Source organism: Lichenostomus cassidix, chromosome 18 (genome assembly GCF_008360975.1).
Source record: "Lichenostomus cassidix isolate B80296 chromosome 18, HeHo_3.0, whole genome shotgun sequence".
Taxonomy (NCBI): Eukaryota; Metazoa; Chordata; class Aves; order Passeriformes; family Meliphagidae; genus Lichenostomus; species Lichenostomus cassidix.
Window position 1 is genome coordinate 2520714 of NC_139498.1, and position 18969 is coordinate 2539682.

General features: G+C 56.4%; 1 protein-coding gene across 4 annotated transcripts in view; it reads right to left on the minus strand.

Moving 5' to 3' along the window:
• SLC39A11 (solute carrier family 39 member 11) overlaps positions 1 to 14740 on the minus strand; it is a 64041-nt gene extending 49301 nt beyond the window's left edge. For 2 of the 4 annotated variants that reach the window (XM_085077389.1, XM_085077386.1), the window contains exons 1-4: positions 14683 to 14740; positions 13105 to 13218; positions 11952 to 11990; positions 8099 to 8257 (exon numbers count right to left, since the gene is read on the minus strand). In XM_085077389.1, the coding sequence (XP_084933515.1) occupies positions 8099 to 8257; positions 11952 to 11990; positions 13105 to 13212 (306 nt within the window). In that variant the 5' untranslated portion in view covers positions 13213 to 13218; positions 14683 to 14740. Of the gene's footprint in view, positions 1 to 8098; positions 8258 to 11951; positions 11991 to 13104; positions 13219 to 13933; positions 14076 to 14514; positions 14600 to 14682 lie in introns of those variants that run through there. The other 2 variants (XM_085077388.1, XM_085077387.1) reach the window with 2 other exon arrangements.
• Between the last annotated feature and the right edge of the window lie 4229 nt (positions 14741 to 18969).

The following is an 18969-nucleotide window of genomic DNA, read 5'->3' on the forward strand; positions in this document are numbered from 1 at the left end:
TCTTCCCACTCCCTGCCCCTTTCCCACCTTCTGCTTGACGTGGATTTCCACGGGCTTTGTGCCAGGGAGGAGAGGAACAGCAAACAAACCTGCCATGAACAGTTTGTTCTCCCTAATACTGCCCTGAGCAAGGATTTGCTGGGGCTGCAGAGGGAATTTGGGGAAAGGGGAGCTTTGGGGTGGGGAAGGGTGAGCTTTGGGAGCTCTAGAAGTCCTTGGGGGGCTGGCAGGATGCAGCAGGCCCAGCCAGCCATCCATCAGCCCTCAAACGAAGAGGCAGCACTGCCTAATTCCATTAGTGGAGCTCAGGGCTTCCTCTGGATGCTCAATTATCCTCATGGACGTGCCTGAGGCCCCGGAGTGCAGCACCAACCCCTTGTGCCACATCCCAGCAGCAGCCCACAGCCTGCAGGACAGCCCAAAACGGGCCAAACAGCACCAAAAACACAGCAGCTCCTCTGCTGTGGCAACACTGATTCTTTCCCATGGGAACTTTTCTCCTTCCTATGTTTCATAAATAAAGTTTTTGTGTTATTGAAGCAATCTTTTGGAAGATAGGCAGCTCAAACCTGGCCAATCGGCCTAGAGAGAGGTTCTGAATTGACCCAATCCCAACGACCTGTGAAAGTCTATACAAGTTGTTAAAATAAACAATAAATTCAAAATTTTGATCACCCGAGAAAGCCTCTCGGCTCTTCACTCCGCTAGCAGTCCAACAGCAACACTCTGCTGGGGGAGCCTCCACCACCTTCCCCAGCAAACCTACGGGAGAGGCTTCCTTCCCCTCAGGGAGTGCAATTAATTCCTGAATTCGTTCCAGGAAAGAGGCACAAGGAGGGACAAGGCACTGTCCCTGATCACTCCCTGATCACCACCGAGGTGAAGCTGAACAACCCATGGAATGGTTTGGGGTGGAAAGACCTTAAAGCTCATCCTGCTCCATGGGCAGCGTGTCCTTTGGACACAAATCCCCTTGGACACGTCCAGGGATAAATTCCTTTCCCTTAGGAAAGGAAAATCTGCCTTTCCAAGCCTGCAGATCCCCTGAGAGTCCAAGAGGAGACTCACCAAGGTGGCATTCCAGCCCCAAAGCCAGCAGGCCCAAGTGCCACCACTGTCACCATCCCAGTGACAATCACAGCAGGATGGGGGGGACAGGAAAACACTCCTTGGGGATTTTCCCACCCAAGCCTCATCCAGGCTGAGCAGAGAGGAACAAACTGCTTTTTCCCAAATTTCCCAGCAGTATTTCCCTCTCCAGCAGCTCCTTAACCCATTAAAAGGCACAATGGGAAAAAAAACAATCCCTCTGGATTAAGAGGAAATGTGGTTTACAGCTGAGGGGGCAGCAAGCATCCCACACAGCTCCTCAGCATCCACTGGGAATGTCATCCCTTGGGATTGTCCTCCCTGGGGACACAGCCCTGGCTCTCTGCAGCTCCCTGAGAGCAGACAGCACTGGGGCTGAGTCAGTTTACCCTGCAGCACCTGTGGAGATGTGTTTCCCTGTGTTTCCCTGTTTTTCCTCTATATTTCCCTCTGTTTCCCTCTATATTTCCCTCTGTTTCCCTCTATATTTCCCTCTGTTTCCCTCTATATTTCCCTCTGTTTCCCTCTATATTTCCCTCTATATTTCCCTCTATTTTTCCCTCTACTATTTCCCTCTACTATTTCCCTATTTCCCTGTGTTTTCCACGATCCACAGAAGCAGCTTCCCTCTCCCTGCCGTTCCCCCAGCCAGCGACAGAACCTCTCCTGCTGCTCCCCCTGACATTTTAATGGCAGGTTTCCCTTTCACCGAGGAGGAATTAATTTGGGGTTGTGCTTTTGAGCAAATTCAAAGGCAGATTCGGAGATCAAAGAACAGCTGATGGAGCATCTGTGGGATAAACAGGGATTGGAGCAGGAGGTTGAGGGAGGGGATGGAGGAGACCCTTTTGTGCTCTTCCTTTTGGGAAACTTCTCCTCTTTGACAAGTCTGAGCCAAGCCCAAACAGAAATTGAAATTCAGTCAGCAAAGGCTGAGCCAGGAGGAGGGAAAAGCCTGTGGAACATCAGCAGCATTCCCAGGAATTCCTGCTCCAGGGGGAGAGAGAAACAGGATGGAAGGGGAATGATGGAGAGAGGTGGATCCAGAGCAGGAGCTCATGGAATGAAGAATTAAACCAGGTTTTCTCAGCTTTTTTCCAGAGGGATTTCTCCAAACTGCTCCAGGTCTCCTCTGCTGTCAGCACTGAATGCTAATCCCAAAAAAATTCCCTCCCATCCCAGTCAGGTTAACCCCACCTTGGATTCAAGGAGTTCTGCTCTGCAGCTCCAGCTCTGGGGCTTCCCAAATCATGTTTTTATGAAATGCTTGATGCATAATGAGGGAGAATTCTAATTAAGAGCAGCTGACAAATTGCACTGCGGCAGTAAATAAGCCTTTACTTCCATTAATAAAATGAAACGCTTTGCTAGGAATTAGGATAATTACCATTTTGTGGGGCTTTTTTTGGTAAATAATTCCAACCTATCCAGCCACAACTGGATTTCAAGCATTAAACCACTGCATGGGGACAGGGCAGGGGTGGGAAGCAGCCAGGTTTTCCATGGATTTTGGGGATAAACAGATGGAAAAGAAAGCTTTGGGGTTTCTGACTCTTTCAGAGGATGCCATGGGTGGGTGTGGTGGTTTGCAGGGATTTTCATGGCTGAAATCCTGCCTGGCACAGCAGACAGGGATCAATCCCACGTGGATCCATAACCTTCAGGTTGGGTTTAATTGATAAATTAATAAAACCCACGCCCAGATAACTCTGATTTCTTTAGAGCTGGAAGGGAAGGATGTCTCCCAATGGAAGGCTTTGCTACATCCCCAAAAAAAACAAAATCTCCCTTCCTTCACCATCAGAGCCTGATCCTCCTTTTCTCCCAGAGCCTGTGGAAAAGGGCCAGGACTGCACAAAACCAAACAAACACCAGGGCTGCTGCTTGTTTCACCCTGAGCCAAGGAAATCAGAGCAAAGCAGGAATGCAGGAGCCAGGCTGAGCCTCCATCCTCACTCTCCACCAGGGAAAAACTCCTTTCCTGCAGCACCACTTCAGTCCCACCCTCCAAAATTTAATAAAGCAGAAAAATCCACCAGCCCCTGGGTTGAAAATCCTCCACCTAGGCCGGGCAATGAGGATGTGCAGCTAATTAACTTCCTAGGAGTCACAGCTGAACAGGAAAAAGCACATTAAAGCGGGAATGTGCGCCGGGCACATCCCGCAGGAGTCGGCAAATTGCATCAGAGGAGTCTTGATTCCGAGGTAAATTAACACCAGCCACGAATCCAGGCACGTTCTCCCAGCCTCCTGGAATAATTAACCCATCAAATCCAGCGCTGGGCCAAGCAGGAGTGAGGAAGGAAGAGATTTGCAGCTTTGCCAGGCAGAGCAGACAGGAGGATCCTGAGCATCCTCCAGCTGCACCCACAGCATCACTGCCTGCCCTGCCTTGTCCCACCTGGAATCCCAAAATTCCAGAATTACTGAGGCTGGAAAAGCTCTCCAAGATCACAGAGTCCAAGCTGTGACCAATCCCCACCTTGTCCCCAGCCCAGAGCACTGAGTGCCACATCCTTGGACACCTCCAGGGATGGGGACTCCAACCCCTTCCAATTTCACCCTTTCCAGGTGGAAATTCCTCCTGAAATGCAGGTATGTTCCAGGAATCACTTCCTAGTCCTCACTCTCCCCAAAAAAAGATGCTTCCCATGGTTTTCCCCCAGTCTAGCTGGGGTTTAGCCCTGAGGAAAAAATTGCAATTTTAAACTTTAAGCTACACCTTGATGATCTTTCCTCATCCTCCTGCAGCCTCATCCATGCACTACTCTCATTTTTTCCTCCCAAAAAGTGACTTGCATGGACTTAAAAGGCCAAATACTCCTCCTCAAGGCACATTTTGAACCAGACCCCATCGCTGGGCAGGAGAGGATCCTCAGCTATGTTTATCAGGCTCTCAAAGCCTTCCCAAGGGCTCTTGCCCAAAATAGCCTCCAAATTCACTGTGCAAAACATCCAGTCCCAAACTGTCTTCCCATAAAGCTTCCAAGCCATGATTTGCACACCCAGAAAAGGGCAGGAGCACCAAGAAATTCTGTTTGGAGGGGGTTGAGGGGGATTTTGGGTGGGCTGGCTCTGTGGGATGAAGGTTCAGCACCCCCTGGAATAAACAGAATAAACACCAACCCTACAAAAGGCTCCTTTCAAAAGGCACTTTGGGCGCTGTTTGTTTAAATCCAAGGAATGCTCTGCCCAGCACATGAGGCTTCATCGATTTCCTCTGTACTCAGGATCAAAAAAAAAAAAAAAAAACCCACCAAACCTGTATCCAGCAGACAAGGAAAAAAAAAAAATCCAATGGAAATGGTATTTCCAGGTCGGAATTACAGCCCTGGCTCCCCATCCTCCCTCCCTGACCATCTTTTACACCCCAGGTATTGGCAGGCTGCTGCTTGGAGCTGAGTAATGACTTTTTTCCAGCAGCTCTTTGCCTGGATTATCCATTAACTCCTGCAGCATCTGCCCTGCCCTGGCAATGAGCAGCTCCCCAGGGAGACCCCCCAGACTCCAGAACCCACCAGATCCCACACTGGGAGCCTTCCCTTCCCTCCCTGTGCAGACAGATGAAAATGAAGCCTGCAGGCAGAGGAGATGAGGCTGATTAAGGCTCATTATCCTATTTAGTGGTGATGGCAGCAGAGGGGAAGGAGCAGGAGCAGCAGGTGGGGCTGGGGAAGCTCGTGGAGGGGTTTTGGCAGATCCCACCAGGGATTCCTCCCTCTCCCTGCCCAGGGAATTCCTGTGATCTGGAAAAGGCAGGGAGCTCCTGGAAGCCACTGCAACTCCCAAAATCCCCAAAATCACCCAGAGGGGCTTGGGAACACACCTGGAATTCTGCAGGAACGCCCAGGCAGCTCCTGGGGATTCAGCAGCTCCAAGACAAGGCAGCTCCCAGAAAATCATAAAGTCACTCAGGGTGGAAAAGCCCTCTGAGAGCACTGAGGCCACCAGGGACTTGTCCCCAAGTGCCACATCCACACAGCCCCTAAATCCCTGCAGGGATGGGGATTCCACCCCTGGACAGCTGGGCCAGCTCCTGATGCTTCCAGTGCTTCCCATTTCCACCTGCATGGGAAAATCCAGCAGCAAAAGCAGCCAGGGGAAAAAAAAAACCACAAAACAGAAAAGCAGAGGCAGGGCTGGAGGCACCCTGTGGACTCTGGAGGGATTCCCCCAGGAAGGAGCAAGAAACACATCACCAAAACCCAATAAAACACTGAATTCTGAACAAATCCCAGCCAAGTCAGCAGAGCTGCAAGACAGATTTGAAGGATGAGAATAATAACACTTAATTCCAGCATTCTTCTGCCTTGCAGTAGACCCAAAATAGCTCCTGAGCCATCAGGGACCTGCTGCACTGAATTTTTAAGTAAACTTTCCCTCAAAGGCTGTGGCTCTTGGCATTGAAGGCACTTTTCCCCAACCCTTTTTTAGGAAAGGCACCCAGTGCCCCACCAGCTGCCCCTCTGCACCCCAAACCTCCTCAAACAGCAGCTGAAAGCTTAATTTAAAAAAAAAACTTTCAACTGGAGGCTCCGTGGGAGGAGATCTGGCAAAATATAGGGGAGACCCGTTTTTTAACCTCCCCTGGGGTCTGTTTGGGCTGTGGTCTCACCCTGCAAGCATCCCCAAATCTGTGCTTTGCCACAGCCCCGAGCAGCATCTCCTCTCCTCCTCCTCAGCTGCAGGATGAACAAACAAACTCCAGGCTCAGCCTGGGGAAAAGGCAAAGCTAGAGATGTGCTAGATGGGTGAGGAATGGAACGACTCAGGCTGGAGCTGTTTGGGATCATTACCCACTCGGGCTGGGGGGTTTAACCCTCCCACTGCCGCTGAGCAAACACCAGCACTCCCCAGCTCCAGCCGGGCTGAGGCAGGAGAAAAACCCTCCTCGCTGCCAGGAGAGCAGGGCTGGGCTGATAAGGAGCCGATAAAAGCTTTTCAAGGCTGCTGTTATCCAGCCCTGGAGCTGGGCCAGGCTGGGGATGCTCCCTGTGCCAAGGGCAGCAGCTCCACAGAGCTGGAACATCCTCGGGATCCTCCCAGGGCAGAGCACTGAGATGGAGCCGATTTACAAACCAGATGGCAATCTGATTGAGCTGATTTACAAACCCTCGGTGGGAATGCCATGGTTTAACCCCTGACCAAGCAGCAGTGCTCCCCAGGGACAAATCTGGGCTCCAAAGGAAGGGAGATGGCTCTGGAGCCACATTCCTGGCCCAGCCCAGCCCAGGGATGGCTCAAGCCTCACCAGGCTGGTGTTGTTTTTCATTTCAACACTCTCAGCTTTAACCTCTCCCCATGTTTCCCTCAGCAGCATCTCCCAGGTCTCTGCCCTCTTCCCAAAGGATCCCAAAAGTCCCATGCTGAGCCCACTGAACAGCTCCAGGAGCCATTCCCACTGCTCTGCTCACAGGACACAGAATTCCCCATCCTCTGCCAGCTCTTCTCACCCTTCCCAAGGGATCCAGGGGGAGGAAAAGCAGAATTTTTGATCAAAAAGACCCTGACAAGGTGAGTCCTGCTGGTTATCCACGTGGTGAGACCCCAGCACAGGGAATTTTGGTCACTCCAACTCATCCATTGGCACTGCAGTGACACCAGAATATTCTGCAATTCTCCTCACAGCTGAGGATGGATCTGAGCAGACCTGGGATCCTGTTAGGAAAGGATCCCCCAAAAGCCAGGCAGGGGGAAAGGTTGGACCTGCAGACTCTGCTCTTTGACCAGAAAACCTCACATTCCTTCCCCATAACCACAGACAGATCAAATCCCACTAAACTAGATATTGCAACTCCAAAATCTCTTTGGAAATCTCTTCACTGGCTGCACCATCCTGGTGTGTTCAGCTGCAAAAAACCCCAACAGATCCCCATTTATTTCTTTGTTTAATCCCAGTCTCAGGCTGCTTCCTTGGACTGTGCAGCACTCCAGGGCTGGCAGCTCCTGGGCTGGGATGTAAGGTCACACCTGAGCTGGCTGGGGAGTGCTGCCAGCAAAAAGAACAAAAGCAGAAGTGGGAAAGAGCGGAAAAAAAATGGAAGATTTAATAAAAAAGAGACCTCAGCCAGCTTAAAGCTGCATCCAGCACTGCTAGAGCCAGGCAGGGCTCGGGGAAATCAAGGATTCATTAAATCTGGGAGAGAAATCCGTCCGTGTCCAGCTTCCAGCTGCTCTGCCTTGCAGCTGGAGGAAGGGCAGGAGACCATAGCCCACAGATTCCCACTCCCCAGCACTGGGATGAGCAGGTTGGCCCCAAATTCCCACTCAGCAGCACTGGGATGAGCGGGTTGCCCCCAAATTCCCACTCAGCAGCACTGGGATGAAGCCCCAGCCCATGAATTTCCACTCAGCAGCACTGGGATGAGCAGGTCAGCCCCAAATTCCCACTCAGCAGCACTGGGATGAGCTCCCAGCCCCAGATTCCCACTCACCAGCACTGGGATGAACCCCTAGCCCATGGATTCCCACTCAGCAGCAGTGGGATGAGCTCCCAGCCCAGGAATTCCCATTCACCAGCACTGGGAGCAGCAGGTTGGCCCCAAACTCCCACTCAGCAGCACTGGGATGAGCAGGTTGGCCCCAAATTCCCACTCACCAGCACTGGGATGAACCCCCAGACTGGGAATTCCCACTCAGCAGCACTGGGAGCAGCAGGTTGGCCCCAGATTCCCACTCAGCAGCACTGGGATGAGCCCCCAGCTCACAAATTCCCACTCACCAGCACTGGGATGAACCCCCAGCCCATGAATTTCCACTCAGCAGCACTGGGATGAGCAGGTCAGCCCCAAATTCCCACTCAGCAGCACTGGGATGAGCCCCCAGCTCACAAATTCCCACTCACCAGCACTGGGATGAACCCCCTGGCTGGGAATTCCCACTCAGCAGCACTGGGAGCAGCAGGTCAGCCCCAAATTCCCACTCAGCAGCACTGGGAGCAGCAGGTCAGCCCCAAATTCCCACTCAGCAGCACTGGGAGCAGCAGGTCAGCCCCAAATTCCCCACTCACCAGCACTGGGAGCAGCAGGTCAGCCCCATACACGAAGGCTGCTCCCAGGGCAAAGCCTGCAGCCACTGGGAAGAAGGAGAAGGCTCCGAAGGCGCCGGACTGCTCGGCCATCTCGATGGCTGGGGCCAGCAGCGACCAGTAGGAAGCAGCCAGCATGACCTGGGGACAGAAGGGGAGTGGTGAGAGCCCGTGGGACAAAGGGAAGCTGAAATTCCCCTGGAGGAATGGCTGCAGGACCAGGATGCAGTGGGAAGGGGCAAAGTGATTCTAGAGACTGCAGCAGGAGGTGGGGAAGGTGGGGAAGGTGGGGAAGGTGGGGAAGGTGACCCCATCTCTCTGTCCAGCAATCCCAGCACCCCATGGAGTCCCCTTTGCAGGATGCTCAGAATCCCAGAATGGTTTGGGATCAAAGGGACCTTAAATCCCATCCAGTGCCACAGGCAGGGACATCTTCCACTGTCCCAGGCTGCTCCAAGCCCCAGTGTCCAACCTTGGACACTTCCAGGGATCCAGGGGCAGCCACAGCATCTCTGGGAATCTGTGCCAGGGCCTCCCCACCCTCCCAGGGAACAATTCCTTCCCAATTTCCAACCCAAACCTCCTCTCTCCCAACCCAAAGCTGCTGCTCAGCTCTCCCAGCACGAGGACTCAGCAAACTCTCCCATCTCCCATCCAAGGAAGGGAGGAAGGAGCTGCAGACACCAGTCCCTGGGGGGTTTGTGTAAATCTGAGCTCACTGTGAGTAAGAAGAACGAGGGTTGTCATGTCAGGCTTAAGCACGGCTGTCAAACCTCATATTTCAAATGCCACCTCCTTTAAAAAACAACCACACACCCCACCGTGGAAACACAGGCAACAGGGAAAGGCTCTGGAGAATTATGTTGTCAGCTCGTGTTAAGATATCATTTCCCCACGGCAAACAGAGCTCAGCCTCCAGATCCTGGCAGCACCCAAGGCTGCTCTGAGGATCCCACCAGCTCAGGGGGAAGGTGATGACAGAGCTTTGAGCCATCCCAAGGTGAGGGAGAAGTGATTTATTCCCGTGGCATGCAGATAAAGCCCTTAACCCCACGTGCTGGGGGAGCTGGAAATCCTTGTCGTGGAATCAGAGAGCATTCCCAGGTGGAAAAAACCCCAAGGAGTCTTTTAGCAGCTTCCCCTGAGCTCAGGGTGGGATTTAGGGATTGTCTGGAGCAGCCCAGCTCCTGCCCAGCTCAGGGTCAGAGCTGCACTCACCCCTCCAGCTCTTATCAGCTGCTGCTCAGGAGATGATGGAAGGGGGAGGATTTCTGCCAACACCCCGATTTCAGTACTGAATTCTCACCAATTTCACAGCTCTCTAATTGCCCAGCCAGGGACAGGAACCTGCACCCCAATGTCCCCGAGCCAGCTGGTGGCAAAGGCAGGAATAAAAGAGGAAAAGGCTGTCCTTGGGTCAATAAAACCTGGAAACACTTGGGCAGAGGGAAGGATTTTCCCCACCAAGCCTTTCCTTCACTCCAATCCCACCAAGCCAGGGAGCAGCTGCTGGCACAGGGACACCCTGCTCTGCCAGGCTGCATTTTGGGCATTTGCACAGCCTTTGTGCTCCAAAGCCAAGATGCAGCAGTGCCATAAATCCAGCAGCTCTTGGGAAAACACACCAGGGCTCCTGGGGGAGGAGAAGCAGCTGAGTTAGCTAAAGCATCACCAGGCTGGGGGAGCCCAAAGCTTTCTCTGGGATCCAGCAGGAGACAAATCCAGGCTCTAAAAGCAACCACAGGGAATGACTGAACCCAGATCTCTGTCTTCACACTGGTGGGAATTCAACCACAGCAGGATTTAAGCTCCAACACCTCTCCCAGGGCTGGGCATCTCATCCCACAGGGATTCAGTGCAGGAATCCCCAAAATTCTGGGCTTCAAACTCTCCTCACCCCCCAAACCCACAGATCCAGCACCACCCCAGCTCAGCCCCTGCAGCTGAGGAGCCACACAGGAACTTTTTCCTGCCAATCCAGAATAAACAGGGCCACGACCTTCACAGCCAGGGCAGCTTTTAGCCCACCCTGCTGGGCTAGAATGAAATCCCTCATTAAAGCAGGAAGGCCTGGCCATGCTGCTGTGGGAGGCCCAGGGTGAGAATGGCAGCACCAAGGGAAACATGGCATTTCTGGGGAAATTTGGGAAAAGGAGATTTCCTCAGCAGGATGGGAAAGTGGAGGGGAAGATGAGACACTGGCAGGACATTTTCCCTGCCAAACTCTTCCACTTGGCTTCATCCAGGCTCCAACAACCTGGAGCAGCCTCAGCAGAGCTGGGGGAATTCCTGAGGCAGTTTTAAGGGAATATTTGATCCCAGCCATGCCCGGGGAGGGTGAAGGAGCATAGCTGGATGATTTCCTGCTGGACAGAGAATACCAAACTCCAGCCCAGCCAGAGGAAAAAGCTGTGCCAGGCTGCAGGTGTTTGCTCTCAGTGTCTGAGCTCAGCCCTGCAGCACAACAGAGAGAAAAAAAAAAAAACAACAATTCGCGTTTAAGGATCTCGAGATTTAAGAGAAAAAGCAGAATTCCACATCAGATGCCCCAGCAAGCAAAGCTTTGTCTCTATGGAAACACATCACCTCGGAGGCTCCTGCATGCAAAACCTTGGATTAGCTGGGAGTTCCAGGGAGAAGTGAGGCAGGGGAAAGGCAAAGGCAGCTGGTGTGCCAGGCTGGAAGGAGCTGAGCTCTGCCACACCACGCCAAGGACCATCCCTCCAGCCCAGGTGACACCTGTGCCACCAGGCAGGGACAGCTGGGGCCATCAGGGTGCTCCCAACACACTCAGGGTGTGAATCTCAGGGACATCCTGGTGTCCCTCGCTGCCTGTCCCCTGCAGCACCCCAGGAACAACTCCCCTCTCCTGCTCTGAGCGCAGCCAGCTGACAGAGCTGAGGGAAAAACAAATGTTTGCAGGAGTTCTGCTTCCTGAGCCACACCTGAGCCGGGCAGGGGTGACTCAGAGCTGCTGGCAGGGTGACACGGTGGCCACAGCGAGGACAGCAACGCCAAATCCTGATGGGATTCATGGAGCAATGACAGCCCAAGGATCCCCTACAGCCACCAAGGTGAATTATCCTCATCCTCCAGGGAGCAAACCCAGCTCCTGTCACCCACCACTCTGCCACCCAGGACACGTCAGGGGGAGCTGGCAGAGCCCAGGTGACCTCACCACACACGTGGGAAGAGGCACCACCTCCCAGGGCACATCCTGGGGCTCCCAGGTGCACTCTAGCACCAGCAATATGGGGTTCAGCTGGACTCCATGATCTTTAGTGGGGAAAAAAAGGTGATTTAAGGAGACTGGATGAGGCTCCAGCTGCCCCCAACACCTGGGCAGTGGCAGCTCCACATCCCCAAGCCCCTGCACAGTTTTGAGCCACACAGTTCTGGGTTTTCCTCCAGGAAAAGCTGCCATGAGCCCCACATTTCATTCAGCCTCGATGGAGAGCTGCAGCTCTCTCTCCCCTCTCCTCCCCAGGGCTTGAAGCATCCATGGAGAAGCACAAAGCCAGCCAGGCACAGCAGCCCTCAGGACAACTCTCCTGCCCATCTCCATCGCTCCAGTAACCACCCAGAATGCCAAGGAAACAGGGAGAGCTTGACTGCAGGGAGCCAAAGGCAGCGTGGGCAGCTGGCTGTCCTCATGACCATCCTCGTGCCACCCCAGCCAGCAGGAAGTGGGACAGCAGGAGGCTCAGCAGAGCCCTGCCCTGCCCTCAGGGAGTGAGCCAGGGGATGTTAACTCGAGTGGGCAACCAAGCCAGGCGTGCAGGGGGTGGCAGAGAACACAGGGGGAGGAGGAGGAGGAGGAGGATGCTGCACTTACCCCCGCGGCAAAGCCCAAGCTCCCATCGAGGACTCGCCTCTGGAAAAAAAAACCAAACACAAACCAGCCTGAGCTCCTGGGGAAACCAACTGCACGCTGCCCACAGAGCTGGGGAGGTGGTGAAGGGGTCACAGGGCTGGAGAGGGACTTTGGACAAGGGGGAATGGCTTCCCACTGCCAGAGGGGAGGTTAGATGGGATATTGGGAAGGGATTGCTCTCTGTGAGGATGGGGAGGCACAGGGAAGCTGCAGCTGCTCTATCCCTGGCACTGTCCAAGGCCAGGCTGACAGGGCTTGGAGCAGCCTGGGACAGTGGGATGTGTCCCTGCCACAGCAGGGGTTGGAACAACCTCTTTAAGGTCCCTTTAAGAGCTTTAAGGTGCCTTCTGACCCAAACCATTCTGGAATTCTGGGATGGCAGCACCCCCATGACCCCACAGAGCATCCAGGCTCCCTCACTGCCCACCCAGAGCCCAAACCAAAGGCTGGGAAAAGTTAAACCAGAGGCTCTCCTGCCCCTCTGCAAGAGCTTCCCCACATTTCCTTCCCTCCCTGAATGATCTCCTCCCTCCAGTATCAGGCTGCTCCACACAAACCCATGCTCTGCCCCATCTCAGCCCAAATCCTGCCCACTTCACTGCCAGGGCAGGTTCTTTACCCCTCCCCAAGGAAGAAAACCAAAATGCTCCTCCAAAGGGAGCCTCACTTTGCAGCCACCTCCTGCATAAACCATCAGAAGGCTGAGGCATAAATAATAAATCCATCTGGGCAATTTGGAACACCATGGCAAAGGGGGGGCTCTAATTTTGGATCCAGGATGACTTAAAGCTCAGCACTCTGCTCGTTCTGAGCACGGAGTGACCCAAATCCTGCCCTGGGAACGTGGCAGCAAAACCAGGTTAGGGGAAGGGAACCTGCTGTTCCCAGCCCAGAGCCCTGCCTGCGGCTCCTCAGCACATTCCACAGCCCTGGGTCGGGAATTTGATTTCCTTTCCCTCTTCTGTGTTGAGAAACAAGCTGGATTTTTCCTCCCCTTGCCCCAGGGCTGATGCTGAGTCCCTCAACGCTGCAAACAGGCAGCCAAACCCAGCCATGAGCAGGGCACAGCCTGCCCCAGATGCTGCAGGGATGAGGAGCTGATCCCAGCACTCACCTGGCCGCTGGAAAACACAAACACCAGCGCTGATCCTGCTGCTGTCAGCCCCCAGGTGAGGAGTGTCCCCAGCACTGCCTGCAGCACCGGCCCAGAGCCTGGGATCATGCTGGCCTAGGGGAGAGCAGCAGCCTTGGGAAAAGAGCCAGGTGTTGCCAGCCAGAGAACAACCCCAAATCAACCCCAAATCAACCCCAAATCAACCCCAAATCCAACCCAAATCAACCCCAAATCAACCCCAAATCCAACCCCAAATCAACCCCAAATCCAACCCAAATCAACCCCAAATCAACCCCAAATCCAACCCAAATCCAACCCCAAATCAACCCCAAATCCAACCCAAATCAACCCCAAATCAAACCCAAATCCAACCCCAAATCAACCCCAAATCAAACCCAAATCCAACCCCAAATCCAACCCAAATCAAACCCCAAATCCAACCCAAATCCAACCCAAATCCAACCCAAATCAACCCCAAATCCAACCCAAATCAACCCCAAATTGCTCTGCACCAAAGGGATCAGAGCCAGCTCAACCATCCTCCCCTAAGCTCCTCTCCCCACTTTAGGTGAGGCTTTGCAATGGGAGCTGAGCTCAGAGGAGCAGCAGGGGTGGGACACAGCACATCCCACCCGGAGCACGACCCCACAGGGATTTGGGGACCTGAGCCCACCATGCACTGGGAATGGCCTAGGGAGCAGCATGGCAATCCACACAGGTGTGGAAATACATATAAATATAAATTTATAATACACATGGTGATATATTTATATGTAAATACACCAAACACACACGGATTTGCACATTTGTGTGGAATAAATATACACACCAGTGCCAGCTTCAAAGGCACCCCCAGCCTTGTCCCAGGGCTTCTCCCAACCCCTGCAGGTGCATGCCCAGCCCAGACCCCGCTGGTTTCCCGGCTCAGACTCCCCGCAGCACCCCAGGGAGAACCCCATCCTCCTACAGGGGTCCTAAAGCCCACCCAGGCGGACCCAAACACCCCACAGACCCCTCCCCAACCCTGCAGCCGGCGTTACACCCTGTTACCTCACACCTCGCGCCCTCCAGCAGCGGGGCCGGTCCCAGGACCCCGAAATCATCAAAACCCGGAGCCGCCGGCCGGTCCCAGGACCCCCAAACCCCCCAACCCTGGAGCCGCCGGACCCCCGAGCTCCCCCAACCCGGAGCAGCCAGGCCAGAGCCTGGACCCCCAACCCCCGCGAACCTGAACACCCCTCAACCCCTAGCCCGCCCCAGAACCCCCCAAACCTGCAGCCCGCGGAGCCCCTGACCCATCCCGGCATCCCCAAACCTCCCAGCGCTGAGCCCCCCGCTGCCCGGGCCAGCCGCAGGACCCCCGAGCCCCCAAACCGGCAGCTCCGAGCCGGTCTCGGCGCCTCCTCAAACCTGGAGCCCCTGGCCGTTCCCAGGCACCCCGAACCCCCCATTCCCGGAGCCGCGGGGCGGGTTGGGGTCCCGGTTCCGCCCCCGTTCCCGTTCCCGTTCCCGTTCCCGTTCCCGTTCCCGTTCCCGTTCCCGTTCCCGTTCCCGGTCCCGGTCCCGCTCCCCCCGCACCTGCAGCCCGGCCGGTCCCGGCGCCGCTTCCGGGTGCGCACACGTGTCCGCGCCCAGGCCCCGCCCCCCGGGCCCGCCCAGCCAATGGGAGCGCGGCGGGGGCGGGCCGCCCGCGGCTCTGCGGTTGGCGCGGGCGCGGCGCAGCCGAAGCGAGGCGGGCGGGCGGCGCGGGCGGGCGCGGCAAGCTGGTACTGTCACTGTCACTGTCACTGTCACCGCCGTGTCACTGTCACTGCTGTGTCACTGTCACCGCCACCGTCACCGCCACCGCCCCCCGCTGCAAAGAGACCCCCGGACACCGCTCCCCGCTGGCACCCGTGCAGGCAGCACCCGCTGTTGCCCCGAGAGAGTCCCTCGCTGCCACCCTCGCGCTGCCCGCGCCTGTGATCAGCCCCGCTAATTAACAGCCAGGGGCGGCATCGTAATGAGCAGCACGCGGCAGGCAGCCTGGGGGAGCTGGCAGGGGCAAACAGAGCCCGCTGCATCGCTGGCAGCCATCCCTGTCACTCAGAAGAGTCACCCGTCCGATGCCACCCATGGATGTCACAGAATCGCAGAATTACTGAGGCTGGAAAAGACTTTTGAGGTCACTGAGTCCAAGCTGTGCCCGATGGCCACCTTGTCCCCAGCCCAGAGCACTGAGTGCCACCTCCAGTCCTTCCCTGGACACCTGCAGGGATGGGGACTGCAAACCTCCCCGGGCAGCTCCTGCCGATGTTCCACAACCTTTCCACAAAGGAATTCCTCCTGTTGTCCAACCTGAACATCCCCAAAAGCATCACCACAGGGCACGGGGTGGCCTGGGGGCAAGGCAGCTCTGTCACCATTCCTGCCGTGCTGGCACCAGGGACATGGTGACAGCCACAGAGCCAGGCCAGCCCCGGTGTCCCCTCTTGTGCCACAGGGGGTGGCAGAAGGACACATCTTGATGAGTTCATCTCGAACAGCCTTTGCTCAGCCCCCGCTGGGAAAGGTCAGGACCATTCGAAACCTCCCTGGTTTAGGATTTAATCAATCTCGCCCTCTAATTGCTGCAGCCCTCATTAGCTCCCAGAGCCGGGCGGGCTCAGGGCGAGGTGCCAGCTGGGAGGGACATGGGGACAGAGACACAGAGCTCCCCCGGCACCCCAGGGATCCCCGGCCGGCTGTGACGGCGGCGCTGGCAGGGCTGGGGACAGCTGGTGACCCGGCAGGGCTGGCCCTGGGGACACGGCTGACACGCTGCCGTGGGCTGGGGGAGGCTGGCAGCCGTGGCCATGCCTGGGGACGTGTGGGTGGCAATGGGGACGGTCGTGGTGACTCTGTGCAGAAGCATCAGCAAAATCAACTCACACCCCCGTTCCCCGGTGTCATTTCCACGTGCAGGGACATTTCCATGTCACAGCCCTGCCTGTCCTCCCCAGCTCAGCCCTGGCCCCTCCTGGACCAGCACCGGGAAGCAGGAGACCCAGAGCCCCCAAAATGCATTTTAAACAACAAAAGGGGCAAAAATATTGTGCAATCTCTCATTAAGGTGAATGAGACATTACAAGGGGCAGCTCCAGGGAGCCCTGGGGCAGCCAGGACCCAAATCCCTTGAGATTTTTTGGCCATAAAACTGCTCTGTCTGGGGCAGAGAGGCATATCCCAGCACAGGGATGGCACTGGCACAGCGATTGTGTCCCTGCCGTGTCCCCTCCGTGCAGGCTGGGCTCACGGCCGGGCTCTTTCCCAACCCAAATCCATCTGTGTCAGCCTGGACGGCGAGACAAGGCAATGAGGACATGCAGGGACGTCCCCAAGGACAGGGCAGGGGAGCAGGCGGGCAGCGCAGGCAGGGCCAGGCAGGGTCACTGTCCCATCATCCCGCGAGCTGAGGTCACCTATTTGTCACACGGCACAAAGGAACGGTTTTGTCCCTCTCCCCTGGCTTCGGGCTCTCCCTGAGGGACACGAGGGACACTCTGCAAGGCTGCCACGGAGTCCCAGCAGCTGCTCCGAGCGGCAGGGAACGGCAGGATCAGCGCGTGCTGTCACCAGCGCTGACATTTCCAGCTGGAACAAAGCCTGCCTGCAGAAGCCAGACCGTTCAGCCCCCATTTAATGCGCAGGACCCTCCAACGAGCCAGGCGCGGCGGGGAGAGGCGCAGGCAGCAGCCGGGATTTCGGGCCGTGCCTGCCAGAGGCTCATTAGTGTCAGCGGCTCCGCGCCGTGATTCACCGCGAAGGCGAGCGGCGGCTGTGGCCGAGCCCTGCCCCGGCCCCTCCAGAGATCAATAAACCAATTGCGGAGGCAAATAACGGCGGGGCGAGATGGGGAGGGCGGGAGAGGGAGGAAGAAAGCGGCTGGGGAGGGTCTGGAAGCAGCAGGAGCGGGAGCGGGGTGCTGTGATCCCCGGGAGACCCCCGCCCTGAGGGGCTGCGGGGAGCGCTGGGTCCCGCGGGGTGTGGATGCTGTCCCGGATCCCGGAGGCTCTGGATGCTATCCCTGGATCCCGGAGGCTCTGGAGGCTGCCCCGGGCGCAGGTGAAGGCGCCAGCGCCTCTCCCCCGCCATCCATCAGCGCTGCAGACGCTCCCCATTAGATGTGGCAGCCACCAGCCGGGTCGTGCCGCGCCTCGGGGTGTGGGGACATGGGCCAGACTGTTTGTCTGGCTAATTAGCAGAAAGCAAAGCCTCCCCCCAGCCCGGGCATCCCTGAAACGCAGCCAGGCCGCCTCCAGGCAGAAATCAGCCACCCGGGGCTGCTGGGCTGGAGCTGGGAAGGGGAAAGGCAGGGAAAGAAAGGACAGTGCCAGCCCAAGTGTCCCTGCGAGAGAAACAACACTGTCATCGCTGCCTGGCGTTGTCCCCACGGCCACAGGGGACAGCGGGGTCCCCCTGAGGGCAGTGCTGGGGCTGGGGCTGGGGCATGGCTGCTCCAGCATGGACAGAGATGCTCGGAATCAGCTCTCCAAAGAGATATTATCATCTCCAAGAGATTCTGATCCCCAGGGATCCTCGGATTGGCTGCACTCAGGAGCAAATCCTTCCCCTCCTGAACAGCAGCTGCCCCCCAGTCCCCCCAGTCCCCCCAGCTCCCCTCCAGCACAATCCAGACCAACACAGCCTCCTCCATTCCCGCGAAACGCTGGAGATCTCCTGCCCCCATTCCACGTATCCGGGAGAAAGGCCAGCTCACCCTACCCCTCCGTTGGCATCCCAGCCCCAGCTCCTTACAACACTCATTTCCAGGACAGGGGTCGAAAGCGCTGTTTTCCACAGGGACTCTTGCGAAACAGCTGGGAATGGATGGCAGAAAACTTGGAAGGGCTTTTCAAACCTCTCTGTGGTCACGTAACCCCCGTGCCTCCTCTCCCAGGGGTTGTTTCGGCTGTGTGGGAAGGGGGCTGTGTGCTCCTCCTGTCTCCAGCCCTGCCAGTAAATTGCTTTTCAGCACAGTGGATGCTTCCCAGGCGAAAGGACAAAGAGGAGTTTATCTGCCAGCACCAAACCAGCTGCTGGGTACAGCGTCCCTCCGAACCAGGGACCACCCAGGGACACGGAGCACACTCTATACTAGGCTTGAATTCAACCCTAAATCTAAGCAGAATGGAAAAAAAAAAACCCTTTCAAAAGACTCAAGGATGGCTTCCTGACTCAGCCAGCTGCTGCTGCCCTCCTCCTGGATGGAGATCAGCACCGATCAGCTCCTCAATACCCACCAGGCCATCATTTCATTAGTTTTATGGGGTTTTTAATGAAGATCAGATCTGGGTTCAGCCAGGCGAGTTCTTCTGGCTGGATTCCCTCAGCTCCCTGGCCCTGGCTTCCCATGGAGGTGGAAGTGAAAGGCAGGGAGAGGCTGAAGCCCTGATGCTCCACAGGCAGCCCCAGCCAGCTGGAAGCACCCCTGTGCTCACCCCGCGCCCTGATCCAGCCCTCTGGATTCGCTCCAGCTGGGAGAATCACTGCGAGCTCGGGCTTGAGGTGGTCTGGGTGCCAGGGCTTGGTGACCTGTCAGAGCCAGGGCTTTGACCAAGGAAAGGACATGGCAGTGTCACCTGTTCTGGGGAGAAATTCAAGGAGGCAGCTCTGGGAACGCACACGGCGAGGCTGCTCCGTGCTCTGCCCACTGCCGAGGGAAGGGCACGGTCAGGACATCGCTCCTGGGCACGGGAACCAGGCAGGGGAGGATAAAACAGCTCTGAAAACGTCACAAAGCACCAAAACCCTCTCCTGGGCCGTGCTCCCTCCGGGGGGCACCTGCAGCCTGCCCGGAGCAGAATTCCAGAGACTGACATTCCTCGGGAATCCCCATGGGCAGCA